The sequence below is a fragment of the Chiloscyllium plagiosum genome, chromosome 28, assembly GCF_004010195.1.
Source record: "Chiloscyllium plagiosum isolate BGI_BamShark_2017 chromosome 28, ASM401019v2, whole genome shotgun sequence".
Classification (NCBI taxonomy): domain Eukaryota; kingdom Metazoa; phylum Chordata; class Chondrichthyes; order Orectolobiformes; family Hemiscylliidae; genus Chiloscyllium; species Chiloscyllium plagiosum.
In genome coordinates, this window is record NC_057737.1 from 27,521,880 (window position 1) to 27,546,130 (window position 24,251).

Consider the following 24,251-nt stretch of genomic DNA (forward strand, 5'->3'; position numbering starts at 1 on the left):
TGTAAGGCTCACTGGTCTATAATTATTTGGGTCATCTCTACTGCCCTTCATGAACAAGGTCACATTTGCAATCCTCCAGTCCACTCGTACTAAACCTGTAGACAATGACGACTCAAAGATCAAGGCCAAAGGCTCCGCCATCTCCTCCCGAGCTTCCCAGAGAATTCTCGGATATATCCCATCTGGCCCAGGGGACTTATCTACTTTCACATCTTCTAGAATTGATAACACCTCCTTCTTACTAACCTCAATCCTTTCAAGTCTAACAGCCTTTCAAGTCTTCTCTACAATATTCTCCTTTTCCCAAATGAAAACAGATGAGAAATATTTGTTTAGCACCTCTCCGATCGCCACACGGTCCACACACAACTTGCTACTTCTGCCTTTGACAGGCCCCATTCCTACCTGGTCATCCTTTATTTCCTCATATGTCTATAGAAAGCTTTAGGGTTATCCTTTATTTTTTCTGCTAAAGACTGCTCATGTCCTCTCCTTGCTCTTTTTAACTCTCTCTTTAAATCCTTCCTAGTTACTCTATATCTCTCCATCGCCTCATCTGAACCATCTCGTCTCAACTTCACATAAGCTTCCTTCTTCCGCTTAACAATACAATTTCTGTAGTAAGGTTCCCTTACCTTATCACTTCTTCCCTACCTGTCAAGGACATACCTATCAAGGACACACAATATCTGTTCCTTAAACCAGCTCCACATTTTTATTGTACCTATCCCCTGCATTTTGCTGCTCCATTCTATGCATCCTAAGTCTTGCCTAATTGCATTATAATTGTCCTTCCCCTATCTATAACTCTTGCCCTGTGGCATGTTCCTATCCCTTTCCATCGCTAAATTAAACATAACCAAATTATGGTCACTCTCTCCAAAGTGCTTACCTACCACTAAATCAAACACCTGGCCTGGTTCATTACCAAGTACCAGATCCAGTGTGGCCTCCCCTCTTGTCGGCCCTTTGACATACTGTGTCAGGAAACTCCTTCTGCATACATTGGACAAAACCTTTTCCATCCAACGTACTGGAATTATAGCATTACCAGTCAATGTTGGGGAAGTTAAAGTCTCCCATAATGACCACCCTGTTCATTTCACTCCTGCCCAGAATTGATTTGCCAATCCTCTCCTCCACATCCCTGGAACTTTGCAGAGGCCTATAAAAAACCCCAGCAGTGTGACCTCTCCTCTCCTGTTTCTAACCTCAGCCCACACTACGTCAGTAGACAAGTTCTCATCAAAAGTTCTTTCAGCCACCATTATACTATCCTTGACTAACAATGCCACACCTCCTCCATTTTTACCACCTTTCCTGATCTTATTGAAAGATCTAAACTCTGGAACCTGCAACATCCATTCCTGACCCTGCTCTATCCATGTCTCCGAAATGGCCACAACATCGAAGTCCCAGGTACCTATCCATGCTGCAAGCTCACCTACCTTACTCTAGATACTCCTGGCGTTGAAGTAGACACACTTCAAACCAGTTTGCTGTCTGCCAGCACATTCCTGTGACCATCAATTCCTGTCCATGTCCTCCCGACTCTCGTCCTCCAGTGCACTGGAACTCCAACACAAGTTCCCATCCCCTTGCTGAGCTAGTTTAAACCCACCTGAACAGCACTAGCAAATTTCCCACCCAGGATATTAGTACCTCTCTGGTTCAAGTGAAGACCGTCCTGGGTTGTAGAGGTCCCACCTTCCACAGAATGAGCCCCAATTATCCATAAACCTGAAACCCTCCCTCCTGCATCATCCCCGCAGCCACGTGTTCAGCTGATATCTCTCCCTGTTCTTTGCTATCACTTGGCACGGGTAACAAACCAAATTAACAACTCTGCTTGATCTAGCTCTTAGCTTTCACCCTAGTTCCCTGAAACCCTGCCTTACATCCTTCTTTCTACCTATGTCGTGGTACCTATGTGGACCATGACTTGGGGCTGGTCACCCTCTCCCTTCAGGAGCCCAAACACACAATCCGAGACATCATGGATCCTGGCACCTGGGAGGCAACACACCAAGTCTCTTTTGTTCCCAACAAACCTTCTATCTGACGCTCTAACTATTGAGTCCCTAACGACTAACACTCTCCTCCTTTATCCCCTTCCCCTCTGTGCAACAGGGACAGACTCTGTGATAGAGACCATGTTTATGAATAGAAACCTTTCAACATTTAATTCGATTTTACCCTCCATATTCTTCACAAGGACTTGTGATTTGACTGTGTCTCCATTGCTGCTGAACCAACTGTAAATTTGAAATAAGTACTTTTGTGATCTTCCTAACTTACCCATTAGAATAAAACATGACATCCATGAGGAGTGTAGCCACAGTCGGTAAGGTGTCAGGGTCCAAGCTGGTGACACAGAACTTGTTGCTGGGACTGGACAGTGGATGAATGACTGGCCTTAGAACTATGTGACAGATAAACAATAATATGCCTTTAAGCCATTGAGTACTGATGATTACTGCAAGCTGTAGTATGGTACCACAGACAAGTGGAAACAGAAATACAGCGAAATCATCACTCTGCTATTCTCATAACTTATAAACAAGAACTATCTAAACACACTGTGATAACTTGCATATCTAAAAAATTATGAAGGCCTCAAAGAAGTTACCTCTCCCTAAACATTGCTACCAGTAACATCACTTTGTATGAGTCCAACAAAGGGCTAGCAATCAAAGTGTGCACGTTGAGGGACTACTGATTCACATACCCTCCCCTCATTCTGCAGGTAAAAGTATCAGTAAGGTACCACCAAGATTCCATCCTGAGAGGTCACAAAGTGCACTGGTATTATCCAGTGTCATTGCTGTCTATTACAGTCCAGTTAATAGATATGCAAGTTATCACAGTGTTTACAGAGAATTCTTGTTTATAATTATGACAGTATTAGAATGATGATTTTTGCTGTATTTCTGTTTATTTAATGCAGTATCCTCTTCTACAATGTGATGGTCAGAAGCATGCAGTGTTCCAAGTCTATTCTGAATGCAGTCACAAAAATAATTTATAAAGTGACAATACTGCCTTATTACTTTGTTTCAATATTGGTCTCACCACTGAATTTGACTTACCCAATGCTCTTGAGTAGAAAGGTGATGACTCTTCCCTTTTCATTTTTATACAGAACTAATACACTAATCATTTCTTTTCTCTCTCATTCAGAGTACTTGCAAAGGTGTGTATACTTCCCCATTCATAAGCTGGGTGTAAACTCACCTAGCTTTGGCTTCACAAATCCATTGGTGATTCCTAAATGGTCAGCAGCAACTGTCTCCCCGTTTACAACCCTGAGGATGGTAAATTCTGCTGAGAGTGTGTGCATAACTAACGGCAGATCTTTTTCCCGTACCTAAAGGATGAAACAAATAGAAAATGATTTCAAACCCCAAATGATGCCCCACGATGTCTGTGGCAGGACAATCAACCTGAAGTTACAGGGTTCACAAATTTAGGAGGAGATAATAAAGGTGAGGTGGAAGTGACAATCCTTGACATTAAGGCAGCATTTAATCGAGTGTGCATGCAAAATTGAGTCAACTAGAATTGGGGAAAGCTCTTTGCTTGCCAGGAGTCATGGCCTAGCACAAAGGAAGATGGTTGTGGTTGTTGGAGGCTATTCACCTCAGTTCCATAGAACATTATTCCTAAACCCGATAACATCAAGTAATTTCAACAATGACTCTCCTGGCATAATTAGGTCAGAAGTGGGAATGTTCTTTGATAATTACAGTGTTCGGTAACATGTGCAAATTTGCAGATTCTGAAGCAGTGTGAGCTGCAGGCAGCAAGATCTGGTTTGGACTTGGGCTGATAAGTGACATGTAGCATTCACACCACACAACTGCCTGACAATGACAAATATCCAAAAAGAGATTATCTCACCACATCCATTAACATTCAGTGGACATTACTACAGTTGAATCCACCACCAACAACATCCTAGCAACAATTGCTATTGAACAGAAATGTAAGTGAACCAAACGTATAAATACTGTGGCTACAACAGTGGGTCTGAAGTTGGGAATTCTGTAACGAATAACTTACCTGCTGACTCTCCAAAGCCCATCCATTACCTACAAGATACAAGTTGGAGTGTAATGGGATTCTCTCCACTTGTCAGAATGGATGCAGCTCCAACAACAGCCACATGGCTTGACATCATCCAGGATAAAAGAGCCCGCTATTTTGACACAACATCCACAAAACATTAATTGAATGTTAATTCCTCCATCACTAATACACAGTAGTATCAGTGTGTATCATCTAATGCAACAACTCATTAAAGTTCCTTTGACAAACAAATTCCAAACCCAAAACATCCACCTACAAAAACAAAGGCAGTAGATAGCTGAGAACATAATCTGTAAGTTCTCTTCCAAGTCCCACACTTGGAATTATACCACTGTTCCTTCACTGTCTCTGGGTCAACATCTTGGAATGCTATCCCCAACAGCACTGTGGGCGTACCTACAATCTAAGTACTGCAACAGTTCAAGAGGGTGGCTCACGAGGAGGTTCTCAAGGGCAACCAGGGATTGGCAACAAGCGATGGCCTTGTCAGTGACACCCACATCCCATGAATGAATAAAATACACTCATTGAGTTCGGAGAATTTGGAAGATTGTTGTATCTGAGATTGAAGTTGATGAGAGGCTATTGCTTTCTATCATACAGTCATTTTCTGTTTTCTGATTCACCAATAATATCGGAGCAACTGCATTTGGAATTATGCATTCAATACATGTTGCATTTTCGCTTTCCTTTGTGTGTGAAGATACAGAGTAACAGTTGTGTTAAGGTTTGCTTCAACTTGGAAATTTCCTATCGGGTTGTCAAATCCAGGCTGGTTGGCTGTAAACGATATGCTCCCTCGGAAATGGTCTGACTGTAGGTCCAATTGGAAAGACTACCTTAAAACGTACGAAACACAAACTATAGGCAGGTGGAAGGAACCGGTGGTGGAACATTTCCGCATGCCCCCTCCCCAATTTTTGCAAAAGATTCACACACTCCACAGTGACACGTTTAGCTCAGCGTCTCCCAAATGTGCATTCTGAGCAGCTCATCCAACTGAGAACAGACATTTACTTGTTTCTGATGTAACCTTCCCGCTAACATTAGAACAGGGACAATGTCTATCAGTGCAATCTCAGACTGTGACAGCAAGGCTGCATATCAACATCCTGGATGTCTCATACATAGCTCGTAACAAAAGCCAAGACCAAACCTGTAGTTATTTCACAAACAAAAACAGAAATTGCTGGAAAAGCTCAGCCGGTCTGGCAGCATCTGTAGCGAGAAATCAGAGTTAATGTTTTGGGTCAAGTGACTCTTCCTCAGAGCTGAGGAATTATTTAAAACTTCTCATTTCCACTGTTCAGGCTCAGCACAAACAAAAAGACTCAAAAGACATCAGAAAGGAAGCAAATATTCAATCTCCAAGCAGCCATATCTTACCAAGATGAAGTCTGTTTGATATGTGGAAAGCATGAACACAGAGATGTTATGATCTGCCAATGGTGCTATCACTGACTTGGCGATCTTGGTGACTCCAATGGGTTGTGAGCTGGAGAAACTGCCTCCGCCCGATACAACGTTTAATGCCAGCCATGTCTCGTCTGCCACACTCAGGAGATCTGACCCAGGCAGTTCTAGAAAGCAAGAGGAATAAATCATATCATTCAAACAATAGAACAGAGCAATTTGTCAGCAGTCTTTCCAAAAAGTTGGCAAGGATACAAATAAAGTCAAAAAGTGTGGCATTGGAAGAGCACAGCAGGTCAGGCAGCATCCGAGAGAGCAGGAGACTTGGTGATTCGGATATAGGTCTATGAAGGGCTTACGTCCAAAATGTCAGACTCTCCTGCTCCTCAGATGCTGCCTGACCTGCTGTGCTTTCCCAGCATCACACTTTTCGACTTGGACCCCCAGCATCTGCAGTCCTCACTTTCTCTCAAGGGGAGTATCAGACTACTGCGATATGTGTCTTTGAGACCATCTCAATGAAAAGACCATGGGGTAGAATTGCTGTTGTTGGTACCAGGAGTGACCTCAATTATCCAAACGACACAGGTGGGGAGTATTTTGTTCAGATAATCCAATGTTCGGATAACCCAATGTTCGAATAACACAGTTTACCCAAGACCTTGAAATCTCGTTTGGATAACAGATGTTTGGATGATCGAGGTTGCTCTGTATTACTTATAAAAGCATTGACAGTGCCTATGTATCATCCCTGCCTATGTATGGCAACCAGGACAAGTATCTCTTGCACCCACCCAACTATCTGCAGTCCAACATGAGAAAACAATGAAAGAAACATCAATGTTTCAGGCCTCTCCAAAGTCTGTACAAAAATGCTGGTTATGGATCTGTTTCTGTACAGTAAGTTAAAAGGAAACAACAAACTGCCGAGAGTACTCTGGTGTGAATGTTTAACCCAATAGTCAAGATTAATTTAAAATTTGCTAAAACAGTAGAAATCTAAATAATGAACAAGCCTTCTTGTTAATTGGACAGTTAGAATAAATATGGAATATTACTGAAGGCCCAGTGTCGCAGCCATTTCATATTGACATTTCAGTACTCGTGAAACCACGTTAGAGGCTGCTCATTGAGAAACTCTGAGGCGCGTGTCTTCCAGGATCTTCAACAAGGAGGTCAATGCAAGAAATAAAATTGCACTCTGTGTCGTACCCCTCAAAAAATCCTTGAGATTGCTATCATGCCAAGCAGCTACCCCACCATCTGAAATGCACCTTTAACCAGGCTACAAATACCATGGCAGCTCAGCTGGCGCCCTGGGGAGATACACTAGTGCCGTCATCCAAGGCTGCAGAGGATCAATGCTGTCTTCAGGTTACCACCACAACACTGTTGTTTCATTTAAAGAGTGTTAAGAGGAGTTTCTCAAATGGAATGTAGTTGTCAGGGTCCCAGTGCTCACTTGTATAATGGTGTGCTGTTTCTCACAGACTGACAAGTCTTGTTTCTTCCCATTGACAAATTGCCTGGGGCCGCATAGACTCCTACATTAAAACTCCTTAATCCTAACCCAACATTCCTCAAACATCAGACCTTCATGTTACATGCAAAGATGTATTTATTTAAGTAACTGTGACAACTCAACTGCAGTGGTAAAGCTCAAACTACTTAATTCCAAGAATCAAAACTAAAACTATTGTCACTACCTTTGAAAATTTGTCTCATAAACCATTTCCCAAAATCCTTCAGCAGAAATAAGCACCCCACTTCAAACAGCAAAGCATCTGACTCATGGTGGGCAACACTATGGTAGATCAAAATGAAAGAAACTTGAGACACATTCCAGACTTGTGACAATTACCTCCTAGAAAGGCAAGGATGCACATACATCGGAATATCACCATCTACAAGGGTCCTGTATCCCTGACCGGGACTAGTATCCCTGTTCCTTTACTATTATGGATCAAAATCTTCAAACTCCCTCCCTAACAACACTGTGAATGTACCTACATTCCAAGTACTGCAGTGGGTCAAGAAGGCAGCTCCCAACCACCTTTTCCAGGATAATTAGGGATGGGCAATAAATGTTGGCCTAACGAGAGATACCCACATCCTATAAATGAACGTTTAAAAGTCATTTTGTTCCTTCACACAGAAAAACTTCTGCATCACACACAAGCAAAATTAATTATAAATTGAAAGCTTTGACTTCAGATATTAGAGAAATCAGCCTTTAATTCACTTAAGGAAAGCTTGCCTTGTTGTATTAAAGGCAAACACGTTAGGCGAACATTTCAGCAGCAGTTAACTGTCCAATGCTTCCACACAAAAATGACATTTCCTCACAAAAGAATGAGAACTATCAGGAACACTCGCTTCTATTTTATTAAGAACATTAACTACATTTATTTCTGGTACAAAGCATGAGAAAATTGCACAATGCAGCAGATAATATTTCACCTAAGGGACTGATATAACTTGAACATTAAATAATAGGCCTAACAGACCAAAACCAAATACGACCTGCAGGTAATAGCTTGGTCAAAGCAGCTGGGCTTGAATCCATTTGTAGTCAAGAATTAATCAAGCAGTGGGCTCCTGAGTGCAAATACTGTAGTAATGTTCTGGAAAACCTACAGGGAGTAGTGGATTAAGTGGTTACCTAGTTTTGTTTAGCAGTTGTACACAGCAATGTGTGCATCAGCAATTAATCCAAGTGAGTGAATGCTTCTTTACTAATGGGCACCATTCGCACATGAGACAAAACCAACAGTGTCACATTGCAGATGTCAGCTAAATGGATTTTGAAGAGCTCCACAGCAGCACTTTTTATTATTTTCTTCCCCTCGACATGTTATTGTTCTTATTGCAATGTAAGAAATGTTGGAGAAAGATAAACGCTTGAATGCTGCACCCAAGAATCACATGCAGTAATGCCAGGGCAGGAGCAGTCTTGTGAACTTTTCTAATGTTCTAACCCTGCCCAGAATGACAGAACACCTTTTTTCTATATCGACCTGACATTTTCATTGTTAAAATTCTCCTTTGGTCTCTTGGAAAGGGATAACTAATTCACCTTCAATGTTAAGGATTACAATTCTCTGCCCAGTTTCCTTATGGCTATTGCAAAATTATGGAGACACTTGCAGCATAACTGTCACCATACGTCATCTGCTGGGTGTTTGAACTCCTTTACTTGTAATAAAGAAGCTTCTTTCAGAGTATAGCTGTTGCTCAGTCACAGTAATCTATGCCTATGAGTCCTTCAGTTTGAGTTCAAACATAGTTACAAGTATTTGGGAATGTAATCTAAGCTGATACTTCAGTGAACTACTAAGGAAGTGCTATACTGTCAGAAGTGCAGTTGGAATTGTGGTTACCGGATCATGTAGCTCATTATCTGAATTTGCGAAACGTTAGTGGACACAAATTAGGAGCACAACACAGCCATGAGTATACTGGGCACATATTGCTACCTGTGAAGTGATGAGTCCATGTGAGATGCTCTATATAAAAAAAAATCTCTCCTTCTGTCGTATCGAGGTTTGCAATCCCAGAAAGATTTATGATAACATTCTTGCACTAGTAACCATTAGAAATTTTGGTTATGCAGTGTGTGATTTTTCTTCTTTAAGCTTCAGTGGAGACACCCATGACTTTCCAATATTCTGTGGCAAACAGGTGAGTTTTCACTCACAATATAAATGTCTGGGACCATCCTACTTATGAAGTGAGATTCCTGGCAGAGCGAGTGTCTCTCTGCTTTCCTGTGGAATTGGTTTGAGCTTTTATACCCAGTTTTCACTAAATAAATTCAGCCCTGATGAGAAACTGAAACTCTTTTACCATCAACATAAAAGTATTGCTATAAACATATTCTGTACTTGTTCAAACTTTTCTGCTTTTTTAAAAAATGAGGTCTGAACCCAAGTGGTTCTGGTGAGGCCTGAACTAAGAATTTAATGAACAACCTCTCTTTTAAAAGTGCACTTGATGACTATATTCCGCGATGACCAGGGAAGACTGTTAAAGTGGGAAGACTGTTAAAGTGGGAATTGACTACCTTTAATTCATTCCATTCTTGGTGGCAAGAATGCACCCCAGATATTGGAACCAGCTCAACTAGTGCTGTGGCTATCTCTCCATCATTGCATGCAAACTGTTGCAAGGACCCTTAGATTTTTGCCGTGTCCAGTGCGTTGATAAATGAGAGCAGGGATTTTAATTGGAGGTTAGGGACTTGGCTGAAGCCCTTGTAACCACTTGAGCCTGCCCTCACCTGCTGGCGTCCAACATTGTGGAAAACAAGGGACTTTTTTGGAGCCAAATGGTTAAAAAATGAAACTATGCTAAATATCAGAAAATTCTTCACTCAAAAAAAGTGATCAACACTTGGATGAATTTCCATGTAGCGACAAAACAACTTAAGTCATTTGTGAGGCCATTGCACGTTGTAGTTTTTTTCTGGACGAATGAGCTTACTTCAGCCAAATAGGTTTCTCCATCCATACTTATATTACAATCCTGAGATCACATAATAAATGTACTTCTACTTGGTGTTTGAAGATGATGGCTAAATCAATAACTAAAGAGTGCTATTATGTATTCTTCATTGAAAACCGAATCATCTTTTCATCCAAAGCAACAGCTTTGATGTTCATTATATTCGGGTGTCAGCACGAACAAAGAAAGCCATCACACAAATGCACTTTATTGCAAATTCAACATCACTAAATACTCGCAACAGCTGGTGCCATTTGTAATGGGTAAGCAAATGACAGTGATGCCTTTGAATAGGATGACAGATGTAAGCGTACATTCTGCATTGACTGCAACTGAATTGAACTCCAATGACTCCTAGAGCTTGTCACCTGAAAACAAGCAACGTTGGTTTTGAACTCACATCTAAGGTTAAAGCTGGCTCCTTTGCTTTAATAACTTGTTTTTGCAGAATTGCATCTCAAATTTACTTTGTGAATTATTCCCCCTCCTTCTTTGGAGTTTTCCTAAACCATCTACAATTCCTTGACCAGTTGAACCCACTATAAGCCTTTGCTGATATTCTCCTGATGATCTTGAGGTAAATTAATATGCAATTTACTCCGATACTCACATCCTTTATATCACTGCTAGTATAAACTTCAGATGTTATGAAGAGATGCTTGAAAGGATGATCAGTCTGCCTTTAATGCTTATATTGTTGTGAACAATTATTAAAAATGTATTTTTACATTACATTTGATTTGGATCTTGGGAGTGCAGAACAGTCCATCACCTTGCTGAGTTTACAGTGCTATTAGTTGATTGCCTTAGAATGATGGCAATATTGGAACAGTATGCTCATTACTCTGTCACCACAGCCAACTATCAGGATTCAGAAACATAACTCATGGCACAGCAAGCAAGCACCCATCTCCCTTAAGCTGAACTGCACGAGTGCTAGTTTTTAAAAAATCTTTAAGGTGATGAATGTCTTCCCTCTGGCCTCAGGTTCTCCATATCTCATCCCACTATTTGACTTCTGAGCTGTGGGCAGGGACAAAAGGTCAGAAGGAGTTGGAGTTATGGATGGAGTCAGTAAGATTTTGAAGATAACATGAACTATATGGATGAGCTTTGCTTATGACTGCCTGGTTCACTCTATAAAACAACATGGTAGGCAGAGGAAAATGCTTGAAAAGCTTATCACATGCTGGCCATTAACATCGAAGCAGGCTGTAAACTAAAGATAAAAATCAGTAAAATATTTAAAGTGAGATGCTATGATGGTTGTGGGACCACAATGCAATTTTCAGGGATGCTCCACACTTTGACACATGAACACAGAGGACAGGAGCAGCAGTAAGCCATTACACCCCTCGACTCAGCTCCACCATTTATTATGATCGTGGCTAATTATCGAGCTCAATGACCTAATTCCATCCTCTCCTCATAATCCTGTATTCCTTTAGCCAGAAGAGCTATAGCTACCACCTTCTTGAAAATACGTGCTATTTTGCTATTAATCACATTCGGTGCTGATGAATTCCACAAGTTCACCACTCTCTGGGTGAAGAAAGTTCGTCTCATCTCAGACCTAAAACCCTATTCTAGACTCACTCACCATTAGGAACATCCTTCCTGCAATTAACCTGTCTAGTCCTGTTTGAATTTTTTAGGTTTTCAAGATGTCTCCTCTCATTCTTCTAAACTCTAGTGAATACAATCCTAATCTACAATCTATCCTTTTGTGTCATTCACCATAAGGTGGCTCAGTGGTTAGCACTGCTGCCTCACAGCACCAGGGCCCTGGGTTCAATTCCTCCCTGGGGTGACTGTCTGTGTGGAGTTGGCACATTCTCTGTATGGGTTTGCTCCAGTTTCCTCCCACAGTCCAAAGATGTGCAGATCAGGTGCATTGACCATGATAAATTGCCTACAGTGTGCAGGCTAGGTGGATTAGCTTTGGATAGGGGGTTGGGTCTGGGTGGGATGCTCTTCAGAAGATTGGTGTGGACCTGTTGGGCTAAATGGCCTGTTTCCACGCTGAATCAAACTGGTAAACTTTTGCTGCACTCCCACTACAATGAGGGAAGAACTGAGGCTGTTGTTTACAGCAGGTTCATTCTCTCCATCTGGTTTCTGGGGTACAAGGCTGGGTAAACAGGTCTTCTGGTTCTACTGGTGAAATGTTTCACCCACTGCTGGTACTTCCATGACCCACCTCTCACCCCTCCCAGGATTGCCCTTCCTTGACGCCTTAAATAAACACTTCCAGGTCATTCTTGCAATCACATTGCAGCAAATCACAGGCAAGCTTCAGCCATCGAGCAAACATCTGGAAACTGTCCCTCTGGTTTATTTACACTTGGGCTGATCCTGTCTAATGTGCACTCACGACACTGGGTTCAAATAGCCTCTGAAATAGAGATTCCAGGTTAACACAATTTTCCATTCATTAATTTTAACGGATAAATAAATCACAGGGTGGGGGTGGGAAGAATTAATCTGATTTTTTTCAAAATGCACTCTCAGTTGTGTGATTCTGTAAGGAGTGCACAATCCTACATCCATAAGCTGGTCTGACTGCCTGCAGCACCATTTTAAAATTGAAGTTGTAAATTCCTTGTTGTTAAATAAAAGGTCATGTCTAAACAGAAGCTGTAAATTCCCTCTTCTGCTTTGGTTATGACATCAAACTTACATCTCAAATCTGATTACAATGAACCTTGTTAGACTCGCTCTGTTCAGTTTATTGGAACTGCTTTTTATTCATTTAGGGGATAAGGATGTCACTAGTTAGGCCACATTTACTGCCCAGAGTCAACCACATTACATGTGACTCCAGACCCACAGCAGAACAGACAGGATGGCAGTTTCCTTCCCAAAACAGCATTAGTGAACCAGATTTTTCCAGCAAATGACCATAGATGTGTGATCATCATTAGACTCTTCATTCCAGATTTTTGTTTTAATTGAAATCAAATTCAACAATCAGCTGTGGCAAGATTCGAACCCAGGTCCCCCAGGTCCAGAAAGGTTCTCTGGATTAGCAGTCCAGTGATGATACCACTAGGCCATTGCTTCCCCAATTGTCACAATTTTTTTGCCTCATGAAGTTGTAAGAACAACCTCAACCCCAGGATGTGAGCATGATTCGAAATCCTAAACATGAAAAACAGTTTTTCCCACATCATTCCTTTTAATATTTTAGAACTAATATTTGTAGTGACCAGTTATAATATTAAAATTTGATATTAAACGTCAATTACGAATATTGCACGCACAAAGTTAGTGTAACTCAGCCAGACCATTGCTGAGATTTGGTTTTGCAACTCGGAATTCATTGTTGTTCTAACAGACAATAATGGACACTTGGTTACAAGAGAGAGTGTAGGAGAAAGTGAGGTCTGCAGATGTTTGAGATCAGAGCTGAAAATGTGTTGCTGGAAAAGCGCAGCAGGTCAGGCAGCATCCAAGGAGCAGGAGAATCGACGTTTCGGGCATGAGCCCTTCTTCAGGATTTCCGTCCCCATGCCTAACCCCGCCCCCACTCCCAGCTCCAGCCCCACACCAGGTCCTAGCTCCCAGCCCTGCTGTGTTTTCACCATCCCCCCAGAACTACCCCTCTCTGGAGGATGAAAGATCAGTCCTCAGCAGAGACCTCACCTTCATTCCCCTACAAGAGAGTGTCACTGTACCCGAGTCTAACTGGATCTCACTGATCTTCTCACCTCAGGCTTAAATCAGGATACAGGCAGAAATGTGATGGGAGATCCCCAAGCTTTACTTAATTTACATTTTTTTTTAAAACCATTTATTTCAGTTGTAAATACCTTGCTGTTAAATAAAAGGTCAAAAATAAACTAGAATTGATTAATCCTCTTATCTGAACTCACCTTGGAGGGAGGGCAGTTATTTTTTTTCAAAAGAGATTTTAAATTGAGTTGCAATCTACCCATTCAGGTTGCTGTATTGGCCCATGACACCGTTGGAAGAGAAAGGAACTCTCCTAGCGACTTAACCAAAACTTGTGAATTCAAGCAAAAATATTACACATTCATCTTGTTTGCTGTTGGTGAGACTTTGTGCGTGTAAATCTGTCATTGTGTTTGCTTACGTAATGACAGGACTATAATTATAAAAAGTAACATTCTGCAAGAGAAGTTCTGATGAGAGATCATTTACATGAAACGTTAACTCTGTTTCTCTTCCCACAGAGGCTGCCATACATGCCAAATGTTTCATTATTTCTAAATTTATTTCAGATTTGCTTTGAAGTCAGTACTTTAGAAGCCTCCTTAGGACATGGAAGAAGATGACGTTAACACATTGTCTCATTAAATTAATATATAATTAACTGTGTTGCCTGCTTTATTGATCAGTTCACTGGCTGATAATACAGTAGCTGAATAAACAATTGTTTCACCGAGGCAAGAAAATAAATCACATATTCTGGAAGGATAGACCAGAAATTAAAAACCAAGACTAACTAGTTTTGAAGAAAAAAGATAACTTGTGTTCAGTCATGAAAACTGATCATTCAACTGACAGATATCACACCTCTTATTATATTTTCAGGCTTCATGAGATGGTGGAAAATCCATGAATTAGCTGATGCTTCAATGCTCCATAAGAATATGCTGACAATGTTCACATGACAAAGTATCTTTCTCTTCAATTAAATTGAATCAATCAATAAGCACATTGACCTGGACCCAATATACTGGTCACTGCAACGGACAGCTGGAACTGACAACTGGAAGCGGCAGAGACAAACCACTATAAATGCCGGAGGAAACATCACAGAAGCGCTTCACAGGAGGCTCCCAAGCACTGAGGATGTCACCTAGACAGGGGACGAAACGTCTGCAACATAAATTTAAAAAGTGATTTGCAAAAGACGCAAAACTGATCTGATAAAAACTGTCACAGCAAGTAATTAGGGCTTGGAATGAACTGGCTAGAAGCAGAAGTGGGGTAGGTTCAAGAGGGCATAATATTTGAATAGAACAATGTGCAGGATTATGGAGAAAAGTCAGGAAAATAGCACTAAGTCAAAATTCTCATTCAGAGAGCCTGGGATGCGATGGACTGAATGGCCTCCTGCATTGTAACAATTCTGTGATGAGATATTAATGATGTTTAGTTTTGCTGTCCTCAGCAGCTGTTTAAATCTCACACGCACAGTTTGCTTGATACTATGTATGTGAACCAGCAAAGTGAACTGATAATATTGTTTAACTTCTTTAATCGGACACGAAGAACAAAATAAAACCATGATTAAGAGATGGCCTCCCTTGGTGCACAAGTTTCAACAATGAGCTGCTTTAAAGGTTTTATCAGTTATTTTCCTGTGTGTTTGTGTTTAAACAAAGTTTCTGAATGCAGTAAGTTATGAGAAAAATAACAGTGCTAAATCACCAACGTAGCACATAGATAAAGGACTGAAAAGGAAGCATAATGAAGATCAGGGATAGTGGAAAAATACAAGTATTGACATCAAGGAATTGAAAACAAGGTCACCTACCAATACTGCTATCGGGGCACACAAAGTCTCAGGTCTACTTCACATTCAATGCAAGGCAATGCACGTCAAAACAAAATGGGGCTGTTACTACCTGTACATTGTCTGCATGGCTCATTAAGAATCCAGTTTTTCTGTCAGTAAGGTGAAAGCCTGATAATATGGCCGAATCTATAAACCTGGAGTCAAAATTAAGAATGGGAAAGCCTGGTTTTTATGTATGCACAAGAAAGTCCTTCTTTCATGTCCATGTTGGCTTCAAAGGCCAATTTTACAAAGAGGTTGGTGTCCTTCATTCCATTTGTAAAGCAAGAATAGACATCAGTGATGAATAGAGAGACAGCCTACATTCCCAAAGTTATTCGGTCAGGGGCGGGGAGGTGGGGCGGGGTGTCATGTCCAGAAAATGATAAGAATATTTACATGACTTCACCTCATTGGGCAAGGTCAGCATTGGGGGACGCTGCTAAAATGCACATTTTTTAAGACTTTTAGGTGTAACTGTCAAGTAAATCCTATGGCCATGTTGATGGAGAGAAATTCAAAACCAAAACAATTACTTCCGTTCCTGCCAATGGGGGGATTTTTGTTCTTTGTCCTCCTATTCTCCTTGCTTGGGTTTCCCAAACCACATGCTATCATGATAAGAACAGCCAAGACCAAAACTCTTTTCATCCTGCTCCCAATCTGACCATAAGGAGGAATAAATCTCTGATTCCTCAACAGCTATGCTACACATGGCCCCACTTTCCCCACCAGCCATGTTACTAAGGGCTAAATCACTTGTAGTCTAGGCCAGGTAAAGATGACAATTTCCTTCCCTAAAAGGCATTACTGAACCTGATGGGTTTTTCTGACAATCGATAATGGATACATTAGGCTCCTAATGCCAATTTTTGTTTGGAATTCAAATTCCAATTGACATGTTGCATTGTTGCCATTACGATAGCTTTTTGCCCCAGATTTATCCAGGTTTAGCTGTAGCTAGTTTCAGCTTTACAGACATGTACAGTGATGCGTCATGGTTTGACATATTTGAGCCCAAATGTGCGATACCAAAAATGGTGAGTTTCCTTATAGTGTTGTACGTCTGCAGATGCGAACTTCACACCAATTTAACGTTATTAATGCAGATGGTACAACCCAATTAAGTTAAACATTATATGTAGCTGGATGTCAGTTCATATAATCCATAACAATGTTTTTTGTAAAGAGTTAAAACTTGGGGTCAGGGTTTATGACTGAAATAAATGATTCGTCCAGTAATGTAAATTACTGGTTTAGTTGTCAAATGTTGCAGGCACCTGAAAATATATTTTTTGTCCTCCAGGATATTTATCTGGATTTTTTGTAATTTTCATCTTTCAACTATTTCCTACTTTTATTTTAATCAAAAATGAATGAGACAGCCTGTACTTAAATATACTGCCTTCCACAACCATATAATGTCCCAAAGTATTTTATTCCGAATTAGGTACTATTGAAGTATAGCCTCTTGGTGTATTACAGGAAATGTAGCACTTTGTATTTTTTTTTATCTTCAGCATTTTTTCTTAAGACTTTCTTTTGCTCTCTCTGGTTACAGAATGAACAAAACTTTCTGAGCAGATTACTAAAAGCCTAAACCTGGTCTGAGGCAACATTTCCCATGCCTTGGAATTAAAACCTGAAGTTCCTAGAACAAAGACAGATGGAAATTTTAATCTTGACAATGTCCCTGCTGTTCCTTTCACCATGCCAGGTACCGGTGTTTGGTTAGGTTAACAGCTGGTTTACCATAGGGAACGGTTAAACATCTAGACGTAATTAAAGAGAAAACTAGAAAAGCAAGGGCAAAGGAATGAAGGATTAGATTTATGACACCCGACTTGAGGGGTCAGAAATACAGAAAAGCAACTGTATAGGTTTCACCTTCAATTAAAAGACTTTATTCAGAACTTTTATTGACAACCCTCATCATAATCTAATGACCACTATTGAAAAATATGCATCCGTGCCTGTTCGATGATGGCACAACTTACACTAAGCCAGGGCTTCCCAAAATTGAGGTTGGAACTCCACATGGGGGTTGAGAGTTGCAATTTTGGTATGGTGAGTTCTAAATCAGCAGTGGCTATTACCACCTCAGGCCCTCGCAGGCCATCTTCTCCCCCAGGCCGGTTTCAAACATTGAAGTGGGTTCACAGTGCAACACAAGTCACAGTAAGCGAGGCTACCGTACCACACTACAGTCATCAGGTTGCTGACTTCCTTTATACCAAAAGGTCACACCAGTGAGAGACTCCAGAAGATGAATAAATTTGTGTCTCAACACGAAACACTTTCTTTTGATGTTTTTTGTTCCCATGCCATATTTTTCAACAAAGATCAGAAGGGAAGAGGAAAAAGATTGGATAAAATGTAATAAAGGCACCATGAGGCTTCAGTCTGAAACCCAAGGGAGTTATCCAAGTCAACTGTACAGTACTTTTAGACAGGTATAAAGGCAATTTCATTAGTGACTGACATCATGAGGAGCTCAATAATCAGTACATTTGAAATGATCAAAGATCAAACACACCACATAAAAGAGTTTGTTTTAGAAATGGAATGTCGATTTCTAATGCTGTGCTCATCCTACCACCTTCGCGGGTATACAGCTTTTAAGACATGATTTCACTAAAATATCATTAAAGCTTTATTACAAATCCTGTCAAGAAACCGCATTAAGGACAAAATGTGCCAGATTCCAATCCTTCACACAGCTTGATCGACTTCTCTTTGCTTGCACTGTACTGTTTTGATAGAGTTTAGCTCTTTTTATCCCCAAATCCTTTCAAAAATGCAGACCTGTTAAAAGAATTGGCTCCAGTCTGAAACAACACAACACTACTGAGTCAACATTCTGTGGTAAAGTTGATTAAACAAACTAGAACATAAAATGCAGCAGTATCAGTGAATGCAATCTCCATGCTGCAATATATATTCTAAGGAGGCCTACAATGATTTGTTACAAAGCTGAGTCACAGAGTCAGACAGCATGGAAACAGACTCTTCAGTCCAATCAATTCATGTTGAACAAAATCCCAAACTAAACTAGTCCTACTTGCCTGTACCTGGCCCATATCCCTCCAAACCTTTCCTATTCATGTACTTATCTGAACTTGATTTCTCTCAGAATTTCATCGATGGCCGAAGGGCCTGTACTGTACTATGTTCATGTTCTAATTCCAAGTCCTCATGACTAAGATGAAAACTTCTGCGCATAGAGAGAAAATTGAAGGCGACAATTCTAATTTTGAACTTCAGTGAGCTTAATTTTCAACTTAAAAGTAAAATTAAACTACTTGGTCATTGACTGTCCATCACCGACAGTCTTCCCTTTAACTTTCTTACTGGCTGTGTAGGCCTCTGAAGCTCAGAAGCCAATGCTGTGATCAGTGTGTGCGCTACCTTGCCATACACCTTACAGGATGGTGCTGGGACATCATCTTATTTTACCACAATCCCTGTGGTGACTGTCCTTCTTACACTGCCAGCTGGGAGGAAATCTTCTGATACTAAACGCATGGTGATGGATGAATGAAAGACAAAACATATTTATGTGTGATTGGCCACATGGGCTGCAGTGGTTCAAGAAGGCAGTTCACCACCACCTTCTCAAGGGCAACTAGGGACCGCCAATAAATGCTGGCCCAGCCTGTGTTGTCCCATGCCCCACGAATAAGGGGGCACAGTGGCTCAATGGTTAGCACTGCTGGCTCACAGCTCCAGGCACCCAGGTTTGATTCCACCCTCGGGTGACTGTGTGGAGTTGGCACATTCTCCCTGTGTCTGTGTGGGTTTCCTCCAGGTGCTCCGGTTTCCTCCCACAATCCAAAGATGTGCAGGTTAGGTGGATTGGTCATGCTAAATTGCCCATAGTGTCCAGGGATGTGCAAGCTCGATGGGTTAATCATGGAGAATGCAAGGTTACAGGGAAAGGTTAGGGGGATGGGTCTGGGTGGGATGCTCTTCGGAGGGTTGGTGTGGACTTGCTTCTACACCGTAGGGATTCTATGAATTCACTTAAAAAAAGAAAATGTCCGGGTCAGAGTAGATTGTGAAGCTGGAGAATTTGAAGATTGGTGATTTTCCCATGATGTTGCTGCCTTTGTCCTTTCCTAAGGCTATTTCTTTCCAGTGAGGGGCAGTTGAGGTAACCATGCTGAGTTGTATGTCAACCTTCCATGCTTGCAGGCACTGTATTGACTCTAGGGTTAGGAAGGACAAATCAAGAACACTGCTCTGTTTTGGATGATTGAGAATCTTGCTGCATCAACACTGAGCATCACTCAACTGGTAGAACACTCAGCTCTCAAATTCTTCAAGCCCCACTATAGAGCTCCAACACAGAAATCAAGGATGACATTCCAATGCAATATTAAGGGAGTGCTACACTGTCCAAGGTGTCACCTTCCAGGTTGAGACACTAAACCAAGGCCCTGGTTGAATGGATGTGAAAGACCATGTGGCACAATAAGTGCAAGGGAATCAACATCACCAAAGCAGATTACCTGGTCATTATCACATTGCTTTTCTGAATGTTGAATGCAAACTAGTGTCATCTGATTACAAAGCCGGTGAAGTGTATTGCTGGAAAAGGCACAGCTGGTTAGGCAGCATCTGAGGAGCAAGAGAGTCAACATTTCTGGCATAACCCTTCATCAGAACAGTGATTACTATTCAAGAGGTAATTCATTGTAAAACACTTTGAGGTACATAGTGATTGTGAAAGGCACTATGCTGATGCAATTCTCTCCATGACCAATGCACAGTGGCACACACTCATGAAGACTCCCCTGTCAGCACCTTCCAAACCCATAGCACTTCCACCAGGACAGGACTTATACATTTAATGGCAGAGTACTGGGGTGTGTTGCTGCACAGAGACCTAGGGGGTGCAGGTGCATAGTTCCTTGAAAGTGGAGTCGCAAGTAGACAGGGTGGTGAAGGAGGCTTGGGGACCCTGCAGTCCTCTGGACTCAATATCGAGTTGAAATATTTTAGGGCCTGAACTCCCCTATATCCTAGCCCCCTACCACACACATCAGGCCTTGTAATCACATGGTCTACCATTACACACTACCTATTGTTAGCCATCAACAGTTTCCATTAACAGCTTTTCACCCTCCCAGCCAGATGATTACCAACTCCTTTGTCTGTCTAATGGTTCTATCCCCACCTACTGTTTTACTCCTTACAACATCCCTTCCATCCTACCTTCTGCATATAAACCAACATTTTCCTGGCTATCATCAGTTCTGAGGAAGGGTCACCAGAAATGTTAACTGATTTCTCCTCACAGATGCTGCCAGACTTGTTGAGCTTTTCCAGCAATTTTCGTTTTTGTTGCTGAAGATGGCGTTTGGCATACTTGCCTTCATTACTCAGCACATTGGGAGGTCATGTTGCGGCTGTACAGGGCATTGGCGATACCACATTTAAAATACTGCATACACATCTGGTCTCCCTGCGATAAGAAAGATGTTGAGAAACTTGAAAGGGTGCAAAAAAGACTAACAAGGATGTTGCTGGGGTTGGAGGGTTTTACCAATAGGGAAAGGCTGAATAGACTGGGGCTGTTTTCTCTGGACCATCAGAGGCTGAGGGGTGACCTTATAGAGGTTTATAAAACCATGAGGGGCATGGATAGAGTGAGTAGCCAAGGTCTTTTTCCCAGGTTGGGTGAGTCCAAAACTAGAGGGCATAGATTTAAGGTGAATGGGGAAAGTTTTATAAGGGAGCTAAAGGGCAATGTTTTCCACACAGAGGGTGGTGTGTGTATGGAATGAGCTGCCAGAGGAAATGGTGGAGGCTGGTACAATTACAACATTTAAAAGGCATCTGAATGAGTATATAAATAGGAAGGGTTAGAGGGATATGAGCCAAGTGCTGGCAAATGGGACTAGATTAGGATATCTGGTCAGCATAGACGAGTTAGACTGAAGGGTATGCTTCGTTGCCATGTAACTCTATGACTCAATGAGTCAACTCACTGCTACCGCCTCCTAGAGGCCAGTTATTGTAAATGCGATGACGTGACTTTCCTTGAATGAGTTCCCCTGAATAACCCATTCAGAGCTGTCATTACACACTTCTGAAGGACTTAAACCCAGACTTCCAGGCCCAGACCTAGGGTCACTACCACTACACCACAAGAGCCCCTTATTCCTTGAATGACTAACAAACAAGCAAATCCTGCCCACTTTTCGCATCAGTGAGATTGTAACAGTGGAACTAGAGAATGGGTGGCAAGGACCTTGGTACTTCCTTGGGATTGGCTGAAACTGAAGGTGGATTTTGACAACCAATAGGAAATGAACACTTTGATTCATGTCTGTTCCAGCCAAAGGTCATCTAGGGAACATGCTAACTGTGTCTTCCTCCCACAGATCCTTTCTCTATAGAGTATTTCTAACACTTTAAATTTATATTTCAAATTTTCAGCATCTGTAGCTTTTTGCTTTTGTGACTTTGATTTTAAACTCAGTTGGGATCTGTGCCAGAACCATTAATACAGAATGTAGAATGCCTAGCATAGCAGGCTCATGGGGCTGTACTGCCAACTCCTGCTCCAATTTCTTACAATCTTAAAACATTTCTACAGCAGAAGTCACAGAGAACACTTTCTATTCAACTTGTGTTATCAAATTCATTGTTCCTCCTGCACATAACAGCACAAGAGTGGGAGACTGCAGCCTCACAAAGAATAGTCTACATGTGATTGCAGGCACACACCATATCATTAACTCGTAGTGGTCTCTAAATGAGCTTATTGAGCCACTCGATGGGAAATAATTATTCCAGAGTTTAGCCTCCTTTGTCACCCCCATGGTGTCTCTCTATTCCCTACCCCATCAGATATCCAAATATTGTCCTCTTCAATGCACCTACAACATGCAACCATGCTCTGTGATATGGAATTCTATCTTCTTACCACTTTGTGAATTAAGGAGCTTAATTTGAATTCCCTATTGGAATTTCCTATCTTATAATGATGACCCTTAGTTTCACACTTCCACTATAAGAATCATTCTCTCTGTATCAGTTTAAAGACCTCCATTAAGTCACTCATTTTCCGAGAGGAGATATAGCTTGTCCATTCTTTCCTGATGTATATACACACATAGTTCTGGCATCATCCTACTTTGAACTCTTTACTATACATTCTGTTTATAATGTTGTGACCAGAACCATCACTATCTACCTATCAGACACCAGTGTCCATGATAGTACACTCAAAGTGATCATCACACAGATCTTATAAAGCCTAAGTCAAGGGGAGAAGGTCAGCACGCCCCTTGATGAGGTTGGAAGGGGTCCCAGCAGCCTTACAACACACAAATGGTTAAGGCATTGGTATCTACTTAGTGGCATCTAACCATGTTTCTGAAGGGTCCTCCTGGAATGCAGTGGTAGTGTCCCTACCCCTTGACTGTGAGGCCTGGGTTCAAGCCCCCCTGCTCTAGAGGTAAGTAATAACATCTCAACAGGTTGATTAGAAAAATAGATTTTAAAATATTTCTAAAATATATAAAAGAAATCATGACTCTAATGGACTCACCAGAAAACACCAAATGCTCATCCATCGGACCACAATAAATCCAGATATTTAATTAGAACTGAATTGCAGAGTTAATTTATTAAGCTGATTACAATTTGATCTTGAATTGGTTTGTGACTGGATAAATACCCTATTGCTGTTTTGTAATGACTGAGCTTTTTCATAATAGGAAAGAGCAAATAAGTTATTACTGCGACTATTTCTTCCTTGAATACAAGCTGTTTCTCAATTTTGCAATTGAAAATGCAGCAGGCTGGTGATTAAGTAAGAAAAACATATATCCACTAGCTTTGGAGCCAATATCAGGCCTTATGCCTCAGGGACGTCACACTGTGCACTGGGGAAAGGGGAGCTTTTGGCAAATAGCCACAGGAATTCCTAAATTAATTACAGTCAGGCAATAGATGTTGAAGGAACGTAAAGAAGTAATGCAATGAATGAAAAACATCTTTTCATCAAATAAGAACTCTACTTATTAAAACTGAACTCCCATTTTCGCACCTTCCTTCTACACCTGGCTTGACATTTCTACTTTCAAGAGAACAAGTACACAGCCAGTTTAGTGTCATTATAGCACTGAAAGAAGCCGTTCACTGAGAGTCACTGTCATAGAGTCATAGAAGTCAGACAGCGTGGAAACAGATCCTTCCGTTCAATCAGTCCATGCCGAACATAATCCCACCTAAACTAAACTAGTCCCACCTGTCTGCTCCTGGTCAATATCCCTTCAAACTTTTTCTATTCATGCATCCATCCAAATGTCTTTTAAACATTGTAATTGTACCCACATTTACCACTTCCTCAGGAACTTCATGCCACAAGAAAACCACCCTTTGTGTAAAAAAATTGTCTTTTTTATATCTCTCTCCTCTCACCTTAAAAATGCGCACCCTAGTCTTGAAATCCCCCAATTTAGGGAGAAGACAACTACCATTAACTCTATTTATACCCCTCATTATTTTATAAACTTCTATCAGGTCACCTCTCAACCTCCTACGCTCCAGTGAGAAACGTCCCAGTCTCATGTGACAAAGTAGGCACATGTGGAGAAGCTGCATCAGACGATCATGATATATGGTGGGAAAAGGAGATGACAGAGATCAGCAGATACCTTTTAACTTTCTCTAGCTGTTGTTAAACCTGGCCTTAAATATCAGT

The 24,251-nt window shown here is 41.3% G+C and overlaps 1 protein-coding gene and 1 non-coding gene across 2 annotated transcripts in view; one reads left to right on the top strand and one right to left on the bottom strand.

The window, feature by feature from the left end:
- LOC122564076 (cytosolic arginine sensor for mTORC1 subunit 2) overlaps positions 1 to 24,251 on the bottom strand; it is a 156,622-nt gene that overhangs the window by 16,595 nt on the left and 115,776 nt on the right. The window contains exons 3-5 of the mRNA XM_043718578.1: positions 5,476 to 5,669; positions 3,235 to 3,367; positions 2,299 to 2,422 (exon numbers count right to left, since the gene is read on the bottom strand). Coding sequence (XP_043574513.1) covers positions 2,299 to 2,422; positions 3,235 to 3,367; positions 5,476 to 5,669 — 451 coding nt within the window. The remainder of the gene's footprint in view (positions 1 to 2,298; positions 2,423 to 3,234; positions 3,368 to 5,475; positions 5,670 to 24,251) is intronic.
- LOC122564258 lies at positions 22,796 to 22,922 on the top strand. The gene has a single exon (XR_006315853.1). It is a non-coding gene; the product is annotated as a U6atac minor spliceosomal RNA (small nuclear RNA).